Here is a 21,857-nt window from a genome sequence, read left to right on the forward strand (position 1 = left end):
AACACGTTATTTTAAACTGCTAATGACTTAATCTTGATCACAGTGAAAGCAATAACAAAAATTCTAAACTTCAATATCATCCCCATCCCAACACTGTGACTTTTTGGTATTTCAATTTATGACTTTTTCTATTTACTATTTACTAATTAACTGTTGTAATTATTTTTAATACTTTTGTCTTTTAGACTTCATATTAAAGGTATAAATGGTTTACTTACCCCAGTTCCAGTTTTAGAATATTCTGGATGTCTTTTTTCTTATTTTACCAGTCAGTTCAATAACTGCAGATGTTTTTGTTACATGTTAGCATCCAGTTTCTTCTGTATTGAAAAACTCTCTTTTGGTATTTCTTGTAAGACAAGTCTGGTGTTGGTGAATTCCCTCAGCCTTTGTTTGTCTGGGAAAGTCTTTATCTCTCCTTTGAGTTTGAAAGATTGCTTTGCTGGCTATAATCTTATTGTTTGGCAGTATCTTTTCTTCAGCACTTTGAATATCACATTCCAGTCTCTCCTGACTTGCGAGATTTCTGTTGAGAAGCCCCCTGAAAGTTACACTGGGGCTCCATTGAATGTGATATTTTTATTTTCTCTTGCTGTTTGATTATTGTCTTTAATTTTTGATAATTTAATTATGATGTGCCTTGTGGAATCCCTCTTTGGGTTGAATTTGATTGGTTATGTCTGAGCTTCCTGTCTTTACCTGAAGGTTGTAATCTTTCTCCAGGTTTGGGAAATTTTCAGCCATTATTTCTTTAAATATGCTTTCTAGGCATTTTTCTTTCTTGTTTCCTTCAGAAATTCCTATTGCACAGAGATTAGTTCACTTGATTCTCTTGTCCCATAATTCTTGTAGGTTTTCTTCACTCACTTTTATTCTTTTTTTTTCTTTTTGCTTCACTGTTTGGATAATTTTATATGTTGCATCTTCAAGCTTGCTAATTCTTTCTTCTGTTTGAGAATATCTGTTGTTGAAGCTTTCTAATGAGTTTTTTCAGGTCCGTTATTTTATTCTTTATTGCTAAGACTTCTATTTGGTTTTTGAAAAATTGTTCCTATTTCTTTGTCATATTTCTCATTTTGTTTTTGGATTGTTTTCCGAATTTTATTTAGTTTTCTGTCAGGTATTTCTGTGATTCTCTGAACCTCTTTAAGAGAATTATTCTAAATACTCTGCCAGATGTCATAGATCTTCAATTCTTCTGGGTCAATTACTGGAGCTTTGTTGGTTTCTTTTGGTGATGTCATATTTCCCTGAGTTTTCACAACTCTTATGTTGATTCCTGAGCATTTGATGAGACAGCCACTTCCAGTTTTTGCTGATGTTCTTTGGTGGTTTTAGACCTTTACTACTTAGTATTGACTCTTAAACACTGCTCTACTGTGGCTTTCCATCCTGGGAAGAACTTAAGTTGAGCACCAGAACTAAAACACTGCACTATAACTAACATGTTGCCCTGTTACTGTTTCCTGGTATAGAAAAAACTTACAGTGAGCACCAGAACTTAAACTTAGATCCATAACTATATTGCATCCCTGCCATTGTTTTCTAGTCTTGGGAAGACTTAAGTTGGCATTAGGTATTAATCCTGATCTTTTAGTTTTTTTCCAGGCCAGGAAAATCCAGCTAGGGATTTAGGCATTCCCATGGATTGTGCCATCTGTGGTGCTATGGCACTGGCCAGTCTCTTTAATGTGGCACCCCCACTGACTGGAGCACAAAGTAGCTGCCAAAATCCATGCATCAGTTACTGTGATTAGTGCCCAGTTCATCACAGGTAGTTCAGCTTTCCTGGTACACCCAATTGCTCCCCTGGAAAGGAGTCAGGGTGGGCTTCCCATGAAGATTCCAAACAGTGAGGAGATCGACCATCCACCTCTCATTTCCTCCAATCACCATGGAAACCACAGGTCTAGAGAAATTCTCTTTGGGTGGTTATGCCAGCTTGGGAGAGGGGCTGGCACAGTCTAAAATGACTATTTCTCTTTCTAGTCACAACTTCTCTGCTGCCCTAATGGGTTTCTCTACTTTCCCTCTTTGCTCTCGTGAATTTAGGGAGATATTCTTGTCTTTTAATAGTTTCAAGTTGAATTTCTGTGGGGGAAGTGATGATGCTTAGGATCTTCCATTCTGTCATCTTGCCGTCACTCATAATTATTTTAATATTCACATCCATTGAATGGATATTCCATGATTTTTTTCATTTACCTGCTGTTGGGCATTTTGGGCTATTTACAGTTTTTGGCTATTACAAACAAAGCTGCTATTCATATTCATGTATGTACATGCACTTTCAGTTTTCTTGAATTATCTAGGAGTAGAATGGCTATATCATATGGTATTATATATGTTTAAACTTTTAAGAAACTCTTGGACCATTTTGCAAAATTCTATATTTTGCATGGCCACCAGCACTATATGAAAGTTCCAGTTGCTCCACATCCTTTTCAACACTTGACATGGTTTATCTTTTTAATTTTAGCCTTTGTAATAGGTATACAATAGTAGCTAATTTTGGTTTATTTTGAATTTCCTTAATGACTATTGATGTTGGTCACCTATTCATGTGTTTATTTGCCATTAGCATTAGTTTTCTATGGCTGTAAAACATTACCAGGAACATAGTTACATGAAACACAAGCCATTATTTTCTCACAATTCCATAGCAAAGAAGTTCTGGTGGGCTCAGCTAGTTTCTCTTTTTAGGGCTTCACAAAGCTATATATCAGTGTATCAGCTGGGCTGGGCTCTTACCTGGAGATTTTGGAAAGAATCCACTTTCAAGCTCATTTACGTTTTTATGACAAGATCAGATCCTCGCAATCTCTGTTATTTTAAGGTCAACTATCCCATGTATCATCACATAGCCAACAATGTGATGTCATATTCATAGCTTTGATGATTACACCGGATCGTATTTGAGGGGCCATTTTAGATATTTTGCATGCCACACAACTCACATGTACTCTTTGTTAGAGTATCTGATCAAATATCTTGCCAGTTTTTAATGGGGCTGTAAGGGGTACAAACCTTTTACAAGGTATATAATTTGTGAATATTTTCTCTCAGTTTGTGGCAGTCTTTTTATTCTATTAATAGTGTCCTTTGAAGAGCAGAAATTTTAAATTTTGATGAAATCTTGATAAATTTTTTACTTAATGGATTTTGTCTTTAATGTTATGTTCAAGATATCTTTGGCATATCTTAGGTCACAAAGATTCTCTCCTGTTTTAGAAGTTTTATAGTGTAAGTTTTACATTTCAGTATACTTGAATTTATCTTTGTAAATAATGCAAAGCGTAAACTGATGTTTATTTTGCATATGGATATTCAACGTTTTAGCACCATTTGTTGAAAATATTAATATTTCTCTATTCAATTGTTTTGTTACTTTGTTGAAAATCAGCTGTCCATATGAATATGGGCCTGTTTTGTTACTATTTTCTGTTCCTTTGATCTATTTATGTATCTTGATGCCATTACCTTGTGGTGTTAATATGAGACTCGAACTGTTAGTCTGTGAATATGGGCCTATTTTGTTACTATTTTCTGTTCCTTTGATCTGTTTATGTATCTTGATGCCATTACCTTGTAGTGTTAATATGAGACTTGAACTGTTAGTCTTTGAATATGTTTCTCCTGTTACAAAGTTGTTTTGCCTATTCTAGTTTCCCTATGGGTCCATATGAGATTTAGAATCAACTTGTCAAATTCTTTATATTAAAAAAGCCTGCTGGGATTTTGATTGAGATTATCTTAAATCTGTTGGTCAATTTGGGGTGAACTGATGTCTTAACTATATTGAATCTTTCAACATATGTATATGGTCTATCTATTCATTTATTAAGTATTTATTGAATTTAAGTAATTTACTTAATTTCTCTCACCAAAGTTGTATAGTTTCAGTCTACTGGTCTTGAACAACAAATATTACATTTATTCCCAAGGATCTCATATATTTATATTATTGGAAATATTATTATTGATTTTTAATTTTGAATTCTTCTTAGTGCGTAAAAGTTCAATTTATTTTTCTATATTACCTTGTATCCTGAAACATGGCTAAACTCACTTATCATTTCATTTTCTTTTTGTCTCTCTTTCTTGTGTTCTTATCATTTTATTCCTCTGCTATATTTTGGATAGATTATATTTTAAAAATTCTACTTATCTCCTATATTGGCTTTTTGCTATATCTATTTGTTTTGTTATTTTGGGTATTTCTGTATAGTTTATAATACATCACTTATCACACTCTACCCTCTTGTGATGTTATATCAACTCACATAGAATATAAAAAAATTATAATAGTATACTTATCAATTCCAACCACTATGCTATTATCATCATATATTTGATGTTGTGTATGTTATAAACCTCATATTACATCATCCGTTTATGTAAGCAGTTAATTATATTACAAAGATACTTTTAAATAAAATAACTTGCATATTTTGCCATGTATTTACTACGTAAAATTATCTTTATTTGTTTGGCAGATCCATATTTCCATCTGCTATCATTTTTCTTCTGCTTGAGGCCTCCTTTTATGTTTTTATTGTGTTGACTATTTTCTGTTGATGAATGCTTTTAGCTTTTTTATGTCAGAAAAAACGCACTTATGTCCCTTTTACTTTTAATAGACATTTTCAATAGGTGTAGACTTTTAGTATGACAGATTTCTTCTTTTCTTTCAGTTCTTTAAAGATGTTGCCCATTATCTTTTCATTTGCATTGTGTTTTAATGAGAACTTTGCTGTTTTTCTTTTTTCCTCTGCATGTAATGTTTACTTTTTCCTTTAACTGCTTTTAAAATTTTCTTTTTACCACTGTTTTTAAGTTACTTCCTTATATTGTAACTTGGCATGGTTTTTTTCAGTCTTTCTTGAGTTTGAGTTTTATTGAAATTCTTCAATCTGTAGGTTTATAGTTTTCATAAATTTTTAATGACCATTATTTCTTCAAGTAGTATTTTCTGTCTTTAATCCCTTCTTGGTGACAACAATTACACTTATATTCGACTACTTTAACTTATGTCAGAATGTACTGATGCTCTGCTTATTTCCAATCTTTATCTTTTGAATTATTTTTTATCTTCTAAAATTCATTAATCACCTACAATGTCTAATCCACCATTAATACTCTTGTTGTGTGTTTTCTTTCCTCTCATTCTAGTTTTTATTTAAGGTATTTGAATCATTTTTTTATCTTCCTTGTCTCTACTTAACATTTTGAAAATATGGAATTCAGATATTAGTTTGGTGCAAAAGTAATTGCTGTTTTTGCCACAGCAACTACTTTTTGCACCAACCGAATATAATAACTATATTAGTATGATTGTTAGTTAATTCTAACACCTGTGTCAGTTATGTGTTTAAGTCAATCAATTGTTTTTGTTGTTGTTGTTTCTCTCCATTAGTCATATGTTCTTTTTTTTTATGCCTGGTAATTTTTTATTTTATGACAGGCATTATGATTTTACCTTATTGGATGCTGGATATTTTTGTAGCCCTATAAATATTCTTGAGTTTTGTGCTAGGGTACATTTAGTTGCTTAGAAACAGTCTGATTCTTTCATATCTTGCTTTTAAGATTTGTTACGTGGAACCAGAGCCATGTTTAATGTAGGGCCAATCATTCTCTGAGTGAGGCAAGATACTTCTGCTTCTCTGGGTGAAGCAAGATACTTTTCCCAGTATCCTATGGGGCTGGGCACAGTAATACTAGTTCTGGTTCAGCATGAGTCCTCATATTCTCTCAGGTCCTTTTTTTCCCCTGGCTTTGGGTAGCTTCCTCATGCACATGTGCTAACAAATACTTTGCTAAATATTCGTAGGTGACTCTATTAAGATCTCAGGAGTTTTATCTGTGAAACTCTCTCTTTTTTAGGATCCTGTCCTTGAAAGTCTACCTTGCTGTCCCCCAAACAGTCATCTCCTTCTGTAGGCAAGAAATATGCTGGGATTTGCCTGTGTTACCTTGCAATCTGAAAACTCTCTCAGGGCCATATGTCGTGGTCGTTAAAGGGCTCACATCATTTGTTTCTCATCTTTCAGGGACCAATGACCTGCATAATTTCATGACCATGTCTTTAAAATCAATTTCATGTATTTTGTCCAGATTTCATGTTGTCTTAGGTGACAAAAATCCAGTCTTTGTGACTCTAAGATGGAAGTGATATTCCTCAGGCTTATTGTTTAAATTTTATATTTGTTTTTAAATATTAAGATGATAGATTTTAAAGTCATATTTACAAGCATGTATTCACAAATAATATATCACAGGTTTGGATAGAAATTTTTTATTAAATATGGAATCTCAAATTGAATATAATTGGCATTGTATATTATATTTTTTAAAATTTTTTTTCTTTATTAGAAACATCTCCATATAAGAATTTTCATTAGAAGAGTGCAACTTTCAGATCTGATGAAAATTACCTTAAATTTTTAAAATTATTATCATTATTGTGCTCATTTTTAAGTTGTATTTCAACTTCAGTATTCCTCAAGCTTTACATTTGGAAACACCAGTAAATATTAACTAATATATATCTAAGAATAAAATGTTTATCTCTATATAATGAGCAAAGTCAACACTGACTAGAAAACAAAGTTCAAACTCCTCAGCAAGGCCGTCGGTCAGGAGCTTCCTGCCTACCTTTTGTTTTTCTTTAACCTTATTTCCTCTTCCCTGCGTTATACTATAAGCTTGCATAGTACTGAACAGCTTGTAGATCTCTGCACCTATTCTGCTGTTTCTTGCCTCTGCACTGTCTCATATGCTGTTCTTTTCTCCTAGTGATGCCCTTTCTTCCTTTTTTAACTTGGAAAATTTGTAGTTATCCTTCGAGGCATGTCAGATGCTATTTTCCGTAAGAAGTTTCTCTGAATTTCCTCACACTGGGCACAATGCCCTCCTTTTTATCACCTGGGAAAGCATCCATCTCTGCACACATCATTTCATATTGAAATTATCTGTCCACCTGTTTGCATTCCTAAAAAATTCAGAATGATTTAGGAACTGGCAATACAGGAAAATAAATGTTACCAAGTTTAAGAAAATTCAAACCTGAAATAACTGGAAAATCAGAGTTACTCACAAAGTTAATTTATTTACATGGCAATATGCCCAGATACTAGTAAATTATTTAATTCATTAAAATTGCAAATTGTATTAAAACATTCAAAAATAATATATTATAAAAATATAGGGTTAAAGGCCCTTCCACATACAGTGAGTTTAAATATTGAAATATTTAAATATTGAAAAATCATCTTATTCTCAGAATTAATGAGACCAGAATAATGCACTTTGAATACTTAAAAGATCCCAACTATGCTAGAGCAGTGGGTATATTCTGCCAGTGGACTTCAAAGGCAACAGTGCTGAGAGTTTCAAAAGCAAGAGTTTACATGGTCATTTGAAATCTACAGTATACTTCACCTTGAGCTGCATTTCAGCTTTGTTTATATTGTGTGTATAACACTGTAGGTGATCTATTGGGCTAGTATGAGACACCTCTAATGACAGTCTTTTTAAGTAATCTTCAATATAGATGGACACATATTTGATGCGTTACAAGGAAAGTAGGCCAATTAGAGATAAAGCTTAATAGCTTCAGGGAGGGAGCTGGAAGATTTACTTGCACTTGACAGTGAAGAAGCAAAACATAATCTTAGTGAAGCCCTTATATTTAAGAAATGATATCTTCCTTTAAATAAATAGATTTTCAGATTTTTAGCTTCCTGAATGAAGTAATTTTATGCTGGTTTTGATGGACAAAATCACCAATTTATTTTTATCTGTAGGCTTGTATCAATATTCTATAAAATAGAGATATTGTAATATGCTAATTTATGCCTTGATTTTTTCTATTAATACTATGAAAAAAGCTTCATTTTTCCCTGAAAACTATTCTAGTCATCCTTACTCCTTTATAATACATTCTTACATGCTACTTAGGAACCCTCTTTAACAATGTATAAATTTTCAGACTTCCTTTTCTAGGATGATAGTAGATTAATATTTTAAAAGAATAACAACACCTATAAATGTGTGTATAAAGAAAAAAGCTGGCTAGGCGCTGTGGCTCGTGCCTATAATCCCAGCGCTTTGGGAGGCTGAGGCAGGTGGATTATCTGAGGTCAGGAATTTGAGACCAGCCTGGCCAACACGATGAAACTCCACCTGCACTAAAAGTACAAAAGTTAGCTGTGCATGGTGGCAGGCGCCTGTAGTCCCAGATACTCAGGAGGCTGAAGCAGGAGAATCGCTTGAACCCAGGAGACGGAGGTTGCAGTGAGCTGAGATCGCGCCATTGCACTCCAGCCTGGGCGACAAGAGTGAAACTCCGTCAAAAAATTAAAATAAAAATAAAAGAAAGAAACAAAGCTGGGCAGGATCGCACATGCTTGTAGTCCTATATACTTGGGAGGCCAAGGTGGAAGGATCATTTGTGCCCGGGAGTTAGAGGCCAGCCTGACAAAATAGTAAGGCCATAAAAAAAGAAGAGAATACAAATACTTATAAATATGTATATAAAGAATAAAAGCCAGGCATGTTGGCACTCCCTGCTACTTGGGAGGTTGAGGTAGGAGCATCATTTGTGCTCAGGACTTAGAGGCCAGCCTGGGCAACATAGTGAGACCCTGCTTCTTAAAAAACAAACAAACAAACAAAAAAAGAATAAGGATCTTCAGGATCCAGAAGTGAAGAGAAAAATTGATGATCAGAGTGCTATGGCTCTGAGGGAAGTCCTATCCGTCTTAAAAAATTGGAATCTTTTGTTTCAATATATACAGGACATGGTCTTGTGCCCAAATGAGGAAAGGAAGTATTCCAACCTTAGATGAAAATACGGCTTTCCAAGAGTTTAATTGTCTTTAAAGAGATGAATGAGAAAATCCACCTAAGCACAGAAAGATTATAAGAAAGCTAACTTTTCACTGAGACTTGTGTAGGTTTGTGACTTGCTTTTACATTATCCATGGGTTACTGGATGGCTTATTCATTTGGGGTTTCTGACAGAAGAAAACTTAATGTTATATTGAAAGAACATCTTCTCAACACAGGATTACCCTGGAGGAAGAGGATTGGAGGAGAAGAAAACCCTGATAAGGATAAGCTCATAATTAAAGAATATACAAAATATTGGCAAAAGTCACAACAAACAAGAAAATTGAAAGTTGAAAATTTAAGACAATAGAAGAATAATCTGTAATATAGCATACAAGTGCTTATAATGATTAAAGATATGAAAGAGGAAATCCAAATCCTAAGAGTATAATTGCACTCTTTATTTCAGCCAATGCTATAGTATCAAAAAACCAAATCTCAGTGACTTAACACTACAGAGAATATTTCTTTCATACCAGAGTGTGACCAGGTGTGTAGTGCTGGCTTTGCATGTGCTGAATAAGAGTTCCTGACTCCTTTCATTTTGTGTTATAACCATTTTGTAAGGTGTCCTTATAGGACTCAGACAGACACTGAGCAGGAAGAAAGGGAGAAGTATCTCACAGAATGTTTATGAACCCAGAGCTGGAATACAACATAACGTAGTGCTAGCCAAACTGCAAAAGAAATGGAAACAGGATCGGTAGGCCTCTGGTCAATCTCTACCTACATATAAAACTTTGACAGAGTTTCAATTAGATATTATCAGAAATGTAAATTATAGGCATTCATTGTTTCATTTCATATAAATAGATGATAGAGAGATAGATTTATTACTTTGTCCAAGTACCATCCCAGTTACTGGAGATGGAGGAAATGAACAAAAAATACAATGTTCCTACCACAGTGGAGTTTACAAAATCCTACCTGTGGAGGCACACAGTGAGCACATAAATAAAGGATTAGTGAGAGTATTGAGCAGTATAAAAATGAAGCAATATGAAATGATGCAGGGAAGTGCCTTTCTACAATAGAGTGTTCAGGAAAGTCCTCCTCCAGCCCTCACTTCCAGGAGGTGATATTTGAGAGATGTTTCCTTGTTGCTAAATTCAACATTTAGTTGTTTTCACTTTATCATGCTTAATCTGTTAGCTGCATTTAGGTCTCCTGCTCATGTCCTCATTAAAAAAAAAATGCTTCACTTGGTTTCCAAGGTATCGCCTTCCACTGTGTTTTTCCTACCTCAGTGTATTAGTTTCTTATGGCTGCTAGAATAAAATATCACAAACTTAATGGCTTCAAACCACATACATTCATTGACAAATTCATTTGGAATTCTCGAGGTCACAAGTCCAAAATGGGTCTCACTGAGCTACCAACAAGGTTTCAGCAGGGCTGCCTTCCTTTCTGTAGGCTCTAGGAGAAAATCCACTTCCTTGCCTTTCCAGCTTCTGGAACTTGACCACATTCCTCGGCTTGTGGCCACTTTTCTCTGTCTTCCAAACCCAGCAATTTTCCCTTTTTGCTTTCTTCAGTAGTCACTTTTCCCTCTAACCTCCTCCGACTCCTTCTTCCACTTTTGAGCACTCTTGGGGTTACTCTGGCATCCCCAGATAATCCAGGATAATCTCCCCATCTCAAGATACTTAATCACATCTACAAGCTTCCATTTTCCATGGAGGGTAACATATCCACACCTTCCAGGGACTAAGGTGGGTATGTATTTGAAGTAGGGGTTGGTGGTTATTCTGTCTACCACAATCAGTGACTGCTTTCTTTTCTCAGTGCTCACAGTTATTTCTTCCTTATCTCTCTGACCTTTACATATAGAGTACCAGGGCAGAAATACAGCTCTGTTGATTACTAGAGTATTGAAATATTTTTATATTTCTCGGTAGGTAGTCTTAAAAATTACCAATAACTCTTGAGTTCCAGACATTTCTGCCTTTTGCCCTAGGTCCCTGACTTTCCCTGAGGACTTTAAATCTTTGCTCCTGCTACATAAAATACGGAATAAATGTCTGGCTTAGTTGGAGGCTTTGAAGACACTGACCCAGCATTGTGGTCAGGGTCCATTTAGAATTGTTCTTGCTCAATCTATACCAGCTGTTAGCATCCCTGGGTGTGCCCCTTCCTTAAGTAGTTATTTTCTTGATGATTTCATCCAGTCTTAAGACTTTAAATACCACCTAGATGCTGATGACTCTCAAAGTTTCACTTGTTGTCCAATTTTTTCTCCCAAACTTTAGAATCTGACATCTAATTACCTACTCAGTATACTCAAGGCTGTATTTTTGGCATCTAAAGCACAATCTTATTTATCAGTGCACTGCTGCTTTATGCCCCCTGCCTCAATTTTTCTCCACACCACGGTCTTCTGTTAATAAGGAAATATCAACTCTGTCTGCTTTCTCTATCTTAAAGTATATGCAGAATCTATTTCTTGCCTTCTCTTCAGTTACCAAGCCAGTCCAAACCCCCATTAGTTCTCTCCTCTTAATTCAAAGCCTTTTACATTGTCTCCCTTCTTCCTTTGGTCTTTTTCAACATAGCAGCAAGAATGATTATCAAATTCTAATAATATCATTTTGGACCCCTGCTCAGAACCCTCTTTTGGCTTCTTATCTCACTCAGAGTAAAGACCATCCCCCTGCCTTAGATCACCTTGAGAGTCTTCGCATCTAGTACCTCTCTGCAATCAACTTCCATTGCTTTTCCTCCCACTCACACAGCTTAAGGCACACTGACCTCCATATTATTCTTAAACTAAGTCAGGATGTCCTCTGCATCCGGAATACTCTTCCTTCCTGTATCTGGAGCATTCTTTGATGGATAGTCACATAGCTTGATCCCTCACTTTCTTTTATTATTTAAATATTGCCTTACTATAGACATTTTCCTTAACCATTGTTTTAAAAATTGAGTACCTTAACTCATCAGTTCCCCTGTACTGTGTTATATTTCCCTTCAGGAGTGTCATGTTTGAATATAATCACACACCTCATAACAACACTTTGGCCACTGATGAGCCTCATACATGAGAGTGGTCATCTAGTAAACTAAGGCTAATTTATTATTGAAGAAAGAAATTGTTTTTACAAACTTAATGTAGCCTGAGTGTACAATATTTATAAGGTCTTCAGTAGTGTACAGTAATCTCCCAGGCCTTCACAGTCACTCTCAAATCACTGACTCATTAAAAGCAACTTCCTGCAAGCTCCACTCATGGTAAGTGTGCTACACAGGTGTACCATTCTGTTTTAATTTTTATACAGTGTTTTTACCGTATTTTTCTATGTTTAGATGTGTTTGGATACACAGGTGCTTACCATTGTGTTACAGTTGCCTGCAATATTCAGGACAGTAACAGTTGTACAGGTTTATAGCCTAGGAGCAATAGACTGTACCATCTAGCCTAGCTGTGTTGCAGGCTATACCAGTTGTGCAGTGTGCTTACTAGGTTTGTGTAAGCACACTCTGTTGTTTGAAGAACAACAAAATTGCCTAACAATGGATATCTTAGAATGTATCCTTGTTGATAAGCAGTGTGTTACTGTATACTGTACATTTTACTTAATTTATGATACTTAATTTGTATCTAGAACCCACTAGGATATAAGCTGTATAGAGATTTTAGTCTGTTTTTTTAACTGCTTATCCCACCCACTGTCTATAGGCAGGGTTTTAGCCTCACAAGTCGTTAAAAACTTGAAAATTAATAATATACCTATTTTACACTTTAAAAATCATGAAAATGAACAAAAAGTAGCATTCAAGGTTTAGAAATATGGGAATTGTAATACACATATATTTAAAGTAGGAAACAAGCCCAACTTTTCAGTAGAAAAATAGTCAAAATCTATCACAAACCTTAAATATGCATACACTTTGGTATAGGAAGGCTCCTCATTAAAATCTATTGTAACAAAATAATGTGAATGTACACAAAGATTTTGCAATAAGAACAACCACCATAGTCTTGTTTATGAAAGTGAAAAATTTAAAAATTTTGAAAATCGACCCCCCCCCAAATTTCCAAATATAGAAGCTTAGTTAAATGAAATAAGGTATATTTATACAAGAGGATCTTATAGAATCCTTAAATTAGTATTTAGATAAATATTTAGAACATGAGAAATGTTAACAATATGCTGATGAAGTGGTAAAAAGCAGTTTATACAAAGTATATGCAAAATGATTTAATTTTTGAAAAAATATATGTAGACTGATAGATATATAGATGGGATTCTATATATCAGTCTGAGAATACAGTTATTTATCAACTCTATGTTGTTTGTGTTCATGATATTTGATAATACTATATATCTTTTTTTAAAATTCTTGCATCAGTAAGTAGGGACTAAGGCTCCACTTTAGCTTATGAAATAAACTCTTTGGGATTATTTTAGTCTTTAGAAACTTAACATGTAGAAGCTGCCTAGCCACAAGTATGATTGTATTAAAAATGTAGTTAGTATGACTCAGCTGAGAAGACAAATTTATGTTATGCAGTTAATCCAATATTTGATCTCAGAGATTTTAATTAAACCTAACCCACCCACTCTCTGTCTCTGTCTAGTTTCTATCCTTTCGGCAGTAATGTACAATCTGGTTCTATTGAACAAAAGAAGGGGAAATTCCCAATCTGGCCAGAGTGGAGTGAAGCTGACATAAATTCAGAAAAGTGGGATTCAGGCAAAGGTGCAAAAGAAAAGGACAAAACAGGAAAAAGCCCTGTATTTGTAAGTAGATGTGAATGTGACTAGTCATCTAGTCATTTTGGTTTTTAATTTTATAATGGAATGAGATTTGTAAACATAAAAAGGTGTTCATTCTCCATAATCTGCATTCAAAAGGGAATTTTTTTATTTTTCTATTGGCCCCACCTCCCAACACTCCCACATTGTCTTTCCAAGCCTTAGTCCTGATCTTTGGTGAATTATATTTGGGTAAATTGGAAGAAAGAGATATGACCAAAGAATCATAATGAAATAAAGGAAAAATTAAGAGATAGGGCAGGTTAGCCAGTCGACCTTGGACAGAGTTTGGAAACAGACATTTATAAAGAGTGGTTAAGAAAATGGAAATCCACAGTGGACTTGGAAGCTGTGACCGGGAGATAATAGGAAAGATAATTTTTTAAAAGAAATGTTAACTGTGAGATGAAAACTGGATTCCTCCTACTATCTCCTCAAGATATGTGAATAAAGATCCTCACTGCCCTTTGTTTACTTTTTGTCACATAAACATGGAAAGTCCCTGAGATTGGTGCTAAAATGTAGAACTTCTGCATTTTCCGATTATATTACTTTATGTTATTTTGCCTATTTAAAAACGTTTATTTCTAAGGACTTCGACGTTGAGGCTATGGGTCTGACTTTCATTTAAAATATGACCTATTTATTGGGTGCAACAGTTCATTTAAAAATATTTATAGAAAACAATATAATTTTCAATACATAAACATAAGTGCCAGAAGGGTTTAGTTGAACTTTACATGAAGCATTCTGAAATAATAAATCTTAGCATGTACGCTTTGTTCACAAAAGATTGTATCACAAATTGCATGATTCATATTGGTCAATTTGTTAACAAAAGGTACTCAATAAAGGTATTGCTGACTCTGTTAGCACCTAAACAATTTCCAAAGTAGCAACATGTAAGGGAACAAATTCTTTGTACCACATCTAAAATGATTATGGAACTTCTAGATGCAGAGGGCTTTGAATTCTCTGGGTTCAAATGAAAATTGGCATATTCTATGTATTTTTTTCAATGATTCAAAACTTACGGAGAGAGAGAAAGAGAGAGAGTGTGTGTGGGTGTGTGTGGGTGTGTGTGGGTGTGGGTGTGGTAAAATCTAGGATAGAACCTTACTTTCCATTTCCAGTCTGTCACAATCTCATCCATGGCTCTTGAAATAGCAGCTCCTTCACTGGAGTGAGTGGTGGACAGTGTTCAAGCCTTGTGATTGCATCTGCATGAAATGGTTGCATGGTAGCTCTTAGCCCTGATTTGCAGCATCCATATTTTATTAAGATTAATTTCCTTAAGCATCCAACTATAACAAGTATCCTGGGAGTTTTGCAGAAGGCTGCTTCCCTAGACATGAGGCTAGTCATCAGGAAATCAGCCTCAGATGAATTCACCCTTCCCTCTAAGTCCAGAGAACAGTCTCACTTCTTTAGCTAAGTGATGAGAACTAAAGGATGTGATGGGTGAATCAAATTGTGAATATATTATGCAGTGCTGTAAGGTTATTATAAGGGACACAGATAAGAAAAATAATGTGGAAAGATTACTCTTAACTTCTTAATGAGGGAGGCCCAAATCCTGGGGAAAAGGGAAGCACACAAGGTCAGTTCCACATTCACCTTGTTCTTTGTTTATTTATTTTTTCCTCTCTCAAGTACATTTATTAATTCAAGGCATGAAGACTAGGGATCAAGCACAAAGTAGTGTCCTGGGACCTGTGTCAATTTCTTGAGCTGGAGAGACAGAGGATATTGCCTAGAGCTGCTAAAGCAATCCAAACTTGAACCAAAACCCCAGGGCTAATGGCAGAGAAGAGATCTGAAAATTTTGCATATAATTTTCTTTTAAGATATTTACTCAACTCCTAAACTATGTATGAAGGATAAGCTACGGAGCAAATGAGTAAACAGCAGCAGCTTGAAGGCGAAATAAAAAATGGTTTAACGGTACTTTGGAGAGAAATTTAGGAACATCAAGGTAAAGGGACCCCAATAAACACTCCAGCTTTTTTAGACAGTGCACCAGACCAGCTATAGCATTCTGTATAAAGTAAGGGCAATCCAAAGTTATACCAGCCCTACCAAATCCTGAAACCCAGTGTTGACTGAGTCAGGTACATCTTGTACTCTGCCTGCCAAAAGGAAATAAATTCTCCTCTCTGGAATAAGACAACATTATCTAGAGCCCATATTAATTTTTATATTCAGTGTATATCATTCATTAAAAACTATTGAGCATGTGAATTCTACCAGATGTACAAAGACAAGCTGCTACCATTCTTACTGAAACTATTCCAAAAAATTGAGAAGGAGACACTCCTCCCCAACTCATTCCATAAGAACATCATCATCCTGATAACAAAGCATGACAGAGTCACAACAACAAAAAAACTTCAGGCCACTATTATCGATGAACATCAATGCAAAAATCCTCAACAAAATACTTGCCAACCAAATCCAGCAGCACATCAAAAAGCTAATCCACCATGATCAAGTAGGCTTCACTCCCAGGATGCAAGGTTGGTTCAACAGACACAAATCAATAAATGTGATTCATCACATAAACACAACTAAAGACAAAAACCACATGATTATCTCAATAGATGCAGAAATGACTGTCGATAAAATTCAATACCCCTTGACGTTAACCCTTTTCCCATTTACAAAAAAGTTCAGCTTTCTTCCAGCATTCATGTGATTTTACATAAACATAGTCTTTGAGGCTGATGCAAATCTGACTGATTTTCAATGTGAAAATAAAACAAAAAGCTGTTCTTATAGCAAAGACTTGGAACCAACCCAAATGTCCAACAATGATAGACTGGATTAAGAAAATGTGGCACATATACCCCATGGAATACTATGCAGCCATAAAAAATGATGAGTTCATGTCTTTTGTAGGGACATGGATGAAGCTGGAAACCATCATTCTCAGCAATCTATTGCAAGGACAAAAACCCAAACACCGCATGTTCTCACTCATAGGTGGGAATTGAACAATGAGAACACATGGACACAGGAAGGGGAACATCACACACCAGGGCCTGTTGTGGGGTAGGGGGTGTGGGGAGGGGGAGGGATAGCATTTGGAGATATACCTAATGTTAAATGATGAGTTACTGGGTGCAGCACACCAACAAGGCACATGAATACACATGTAACTAACCTGCACATTGTGCACATGTACCCTAAAACTTAAAGTATAATAAAAAAAAGCTGTTCTTAGAGTTATTTCTAAACAGAACTTGTCTCTAATCTTAATGTAACGGAAATGCATATGATGATCAGTGTTTAATAATTTTCATCATGTGATAAATTTCAAAGCACAGCACAACACAAAGTGGAGCATCACCTTCTGCAAAAAAAAAAAAAAAAAAAAAAAAAATGCATTTCTCTCCAGATGGTCTTGCCATCCTTGCTGTTGTGCAAGCCTCAAACTTTGCAGTGACTACTTGGATTTCATTTCATTTAGCTGATATTGGTAATAGGCTTTTGGGCAAAATGTCTTCTAGACAGGTGAAGAGGTGTGGCATCACCAGAACATGGGTGACCTTGAAGATGTTGCTGCCCTGGCTTGTGATGCTTTTCCGGCATTTTTTTAATCAACAGGAATCTGAGTTTTACATGGCTAATCATGTGCTCAGGATTGTCCTTCTTGAACAGGATGTAGGAATTCAGTGCTTTGATATTTAGAGGTGGCGAAAGAATTTCTTATACCAAACGTGTTTTATCTTGGGATAAACACTGCAACTGCAAGCACTGCTGGTGAGTATTCTTGAGTGCAAATGGGAAATGGTTAAAAACTCTCAACAAACTAGGTATGAAGGAACATACCTCAAAATAAAAAGAGCCATCTATGAAAAACCCACAGCGAACATTATACTGAATGGCAAGAGCTGGAAGCATTCCTCTTGAAAACTGGCACATGACAAAGATGCCCTCTCTCACCACTCCTATTCAACACAGTATTGGAAGTCAGCCAGAGAAATCAGGTAAGAAAAAGGAATAAAGGGCACCCAAATAGGAAGAGGGGAAGTCAAACAATCCCTGTTTGCAGATGACATGATTCTATATCTAGAAAACCCCATAGTCTCAGACCAAAAGCTTTTTCAGATGGTAAACAACTGCAGCAAAGTTTCAGGATGCAAAATCAGTGTACAGTGCTCACTTCAGCAGTGCATATACTAAAATTGGAATGATACAGAAAAGATTAGCACGGCCCCTGCACAAGCATGCCTCCTGCACAAGCATGGCACACAAAGTCATGAAGAGGTCCATAATTTTAATTAAAAATCTAACTTCACATTGAAATAATTAGAGAAGCTAGAACAAATTAATCCCAATGCTAGCAGAAGATGAGAAATAATGAAAAATAGAGCTGAACTGAAGGAAATTGACACATGAAAAGCAATTTCAACGATCAACAAATCCAGGAGTTGTTTTTTTTGAAAAAATTAATAAAATAGGCCACTAGCTAGACTAATAATGACGAAAAGAAAGAAGATCCAAATAAACACAATTAGAAATGATGAAGGGAATGTTACTACCAACCCCACAGAAATAAAAACAGCTATCAGAAACTACTACAAACTCCTCTATGCACACAAACTACAAAATCTAGAAGAGATGGATAAATTCCTGGACACATACACCCTCTTAAGACTGAGCCAGGAAGAAACTGTTTTCCTGAACAGACCAATAACAATCTCTGAAATGGAATCAGTAATAAAGGGCCTACCAACCAAACAAAAGCCCAGGACCTGATGGATTAGCAGCTGAATTCTACCAGATGTAGAAAGACGAGCTGGTACCATTTCTACTGAAACTCTTCTAAAAAATTGAGAAGGAGGGACTCCTCCCTAAGTGATTCTATGAAGCCAGCAACATCTTGATGACAAAACCTGGCAGAGACACAACAAAAAATGAAAACTTCAGCCCAATATTCTTGATGAACATCGATGCAAAATTCCTCAACAAGATACTTGCAAATCGAATCCAGCAGCACATCAAAAAGCTAAGCCAACATGATCAAGTAGACTTCATCCCCAGGATGCAAGGTTGGCTCAACATAGGCAAATCAATAAATGTGATTCATCACATAAACAAAACTAAAGACAAAAAACACATGAATATCTATATAAATGTAGAAAAGGCTTTTGATAAAATTTGACACCCCTTCATGTAAAAACCTCTTAATAAACTAGGTATTGAAGGATCATACCTCAAAATAATAAGAACAATCTATGATAAACTCACAGCCAACATTATACTGAATGGGCAAAAGCCAGAAACATTCCCCTTTGAAAACCACCATAAGACAAGGATGCCCTCTCTCACCACTTCTAACATAGTATTGGAAGTCCTAGCCAGAGCAATCAGGCTAGAGAAAGAAATAAAGCACATCCAAATAGGAAGAGAAGAAGTCAAACTATCTCTGTTTGAAGATGACATAATTCTATATCTAGAAAACCTCATAGTCTTGTCCCAAAAGCTCCTGCAGCTGATAAACAGCTTCAGCAAAGTTGCAGGATACAAATTCAATGTATAAAAACCACTAGTATTCCTATACACAAACAATAGCCAAAATGAGAGCCAAATCAGAAAGGCAATCCATTCACAATTGCCACAAAAGGAAGAAAATACCTAGGAATTCAGCCAACCAGGGAGGTGAAACATTTATACAAGCAGAACTACAAAACTGCTCAAACAGAAACAAACAGGAAAACATTCCATGCTCATAGACAGGAAGAATCACTATCATTGAAAAGGCTATACTGCCCAAAACAATTTACAGATTCAATGCTATTCTTATCAAACTACCAATGACATTCTTCACAGAACTAGAAAAAACTATTTTAAAGTTCATGTGGAACCAGAAAAGAACCTGAATAGCCAAGGCAATCCCACGGAAAAAAAAAAAAAAAAAAAGCTGGAGGAATCGCACGACCTGACTTCAAACTATACTATTATACAAGGCTATAGTAACCAAAGCAGCATGGTACTGATACGAAAACAGGCACATAGACGAATGACGCAGAGTAGAGAGCCCATAAGTAAGGCCACACAGCTATGGCCATCTGATCTTTGACAAAGCTGACAAAAACAAGCAATGGGGAAAAGACTCCCCATTCAATAAATGGTGCTGAGATAGCTGACTAGCCATATGCAGAAGATTGAAGCTAGACCCTGTTTTTACGCCATACACAAAAATCAACTCAAGATGGAATAAAGACTTAAATGTAAAACCCCAAACTATAAAAACCCTGAAAAACAACCTAGGCAATACCATCCTGGACATAGAAATGGGCAAAAATTTCATGACAAAGCTACCAAAAGCAATTGCAAGAAAAGCAAAATTTGACAAGTGGATCTAAGTAAACTTAAGAGCTTCTGCACAGCAAAAGAAACTATCAACAGAGTAAACAGACAAACTACAGAATGGGAGAAAATATTTGCAAACTGTACCTCTGACCAAGGTCTAATATCCGGTATTTATAAGGAACTTAAACACATTTACAAGAGAAAAACAAACAACCACATTTAAAAGTGGGCAAATGACATGAACAGACATGAACTTCTCAAAAGAAGTCATACATGCAGCCAACAAGCATATGAAAAAAAGCTCAATATTACTTATTATTAGAAATACCATTTCACACCTATCAGAATGGGTATTATTAAAAAGCCAAAAAAGAACAGATGCTGGTGAGGTTGCAGAGAAAAAGGAATGCTTGTACACTGTTGGTGGGAGTGTAAATTAGTTCAACCATTGTGGAAAGCACTATGTCAATTCCTCAAAGAGGTACAACTAGAACCACCATTTGACCCAGCAATCCTATTACTGGCTATATACCCAGAGCAACATAAGTCATTCTACCGTAGAGACACATGCATGCAAGTGTTCATTGCAGCACTATTCACAATAGCAAAAACATGGAAGCAGCCTGAATACCCATCAATGACAGAATGAATAAAGAAAATGTGGTACATATACACCATGGATACATATACACCATGTGGTACATATATACTATGAAACCATAAAAAAGAACAAGATCATGTCTTTTGCGGGAACATGGATGGAGCTGGAGGCTATTATCTTTAGCAAACTAACGCAGGAACAAAAAACCAAATACCACACGTTCTTACTTCTAAGTGGGAGCTAAATCATAAGAACTTATGAACACAAAGAAGGAAACAACAGACACTGGGATCTACTTGATTAGGGAGGCTGGGAAGAAAGAGAGGAGCAGAAAAGATAACTATTGGGTACTGGGCTTAATACCTGAGGGATGAAATAATCTGTACTACAAACTCCTGTGACATGACTTTACCTGTGTAACAAACCTTCTCATGTACCCCCAATTATAAAATAAAAGGGTTTTTTTAAAAAAAAATTACCAGACATGAAAAGAAACAGACTCAAGCGACTGAAAATGAAGAGGAGAAATGAAATAATAGAAATTGATCCATGAACATCTCAGATTTTGGCATTGTTAGATAAAGGACTTTAAAACAACTAAATATTTGCAATAAAGGAGGGGAAAATGATGTGAGGAAACCCCAGAAGTGTAGCAATTCAGTCAATTTTTCGATGACTCACTTTTTGAGAATGTTGCCTGGATGTTGATGTACACTTTGTCTTCATTCAAATTATTCCAGTATCTTAAAGGTGACAATAAACTACATCTTCCAGATAAACATATATACTTACAATGTTCAAACTGTACACAACGCCCTCAAATATAACCTGTTTCTCAGGCCACACCGGCCTTAGTGTAAAAACATGATTACTGTGAAAATCAAAAAACAGTATTTATTTATTCCTGTCCTTATTAACTCAGGTGAAACTTAGTTGCTCTTTTTCCTGTATAGATAGTTTATATTCCTCAGGCATTTCGTTTATAACCTGGCAATTTTAATATTATTTTTTGTAAGGACCTTTTTTTCCCAGTATCCTATAAATTCATAGAACTCTTACATAGAGTTCTTCAGGCAAGAACTCTTCTTGCCTGAAGCATTTTTAACTTACTAGATTGCTAGCATTTGAGAGTACGCATTTGGATATTATTCTTTCTCCAGAGCTCACTAATTGATCCATAATAAGAATTCAAAAATTAATGAATTAATTGCATTCTTGGGCATTTATCCCAGATAAATGGAAACTTATGTTACACAGATGTTCACAGCAGCTTTATTGGTAATAGC

The 21,857-nt window shown here is 35.5% G+C and overlaps 1 protein-coding gene and 1 pseudogene across 2 annotated transcripts in view; both read left to right on the forward strand.

The window, feature by feature from the left end:
• ADGB (androglobin) overlaps positions 1–21,857 on the forward strand; it is a 210,738-nt gene that overhangs the window by 23,058 nt on the left and 165,823 nt on the right. For both annotated transcript variants that reach the window (XM_063667095.1, XM_054493505.2), the window contains exon 2: positions 13,475–13,637. In XM_063667095.1, coding sequence (XP_063523165.1) covers positions 13,475–13,637 — 163 coding nt within the window. The remainder of the gene's footprint in view (positions 1–13,474; positions 13,638–21,857) is intronic.
• LOC129039701 (U6 spliceosomal RNA) lies at positions 17,810–17,933 on the forward strand (annotated as a pseudogene).

The sequence above is a fragment of the Pongo pygmaeus genome, chromosome 5 (genome assembly GCF_028885625.2).
Source record: "Pongo pygmaeus isolate AG05252 chromosome 5, NHGRI_mPonPyg2-v2.0_pri, whole genome shotgun sequence".
Classification (NCBI taxonomy): domain Eukaryota; kingdom Metazoa; phylum Chordata; class Mammalia; order Primates; family Hominidae; genus Pongo; species Pongo pygmaeus.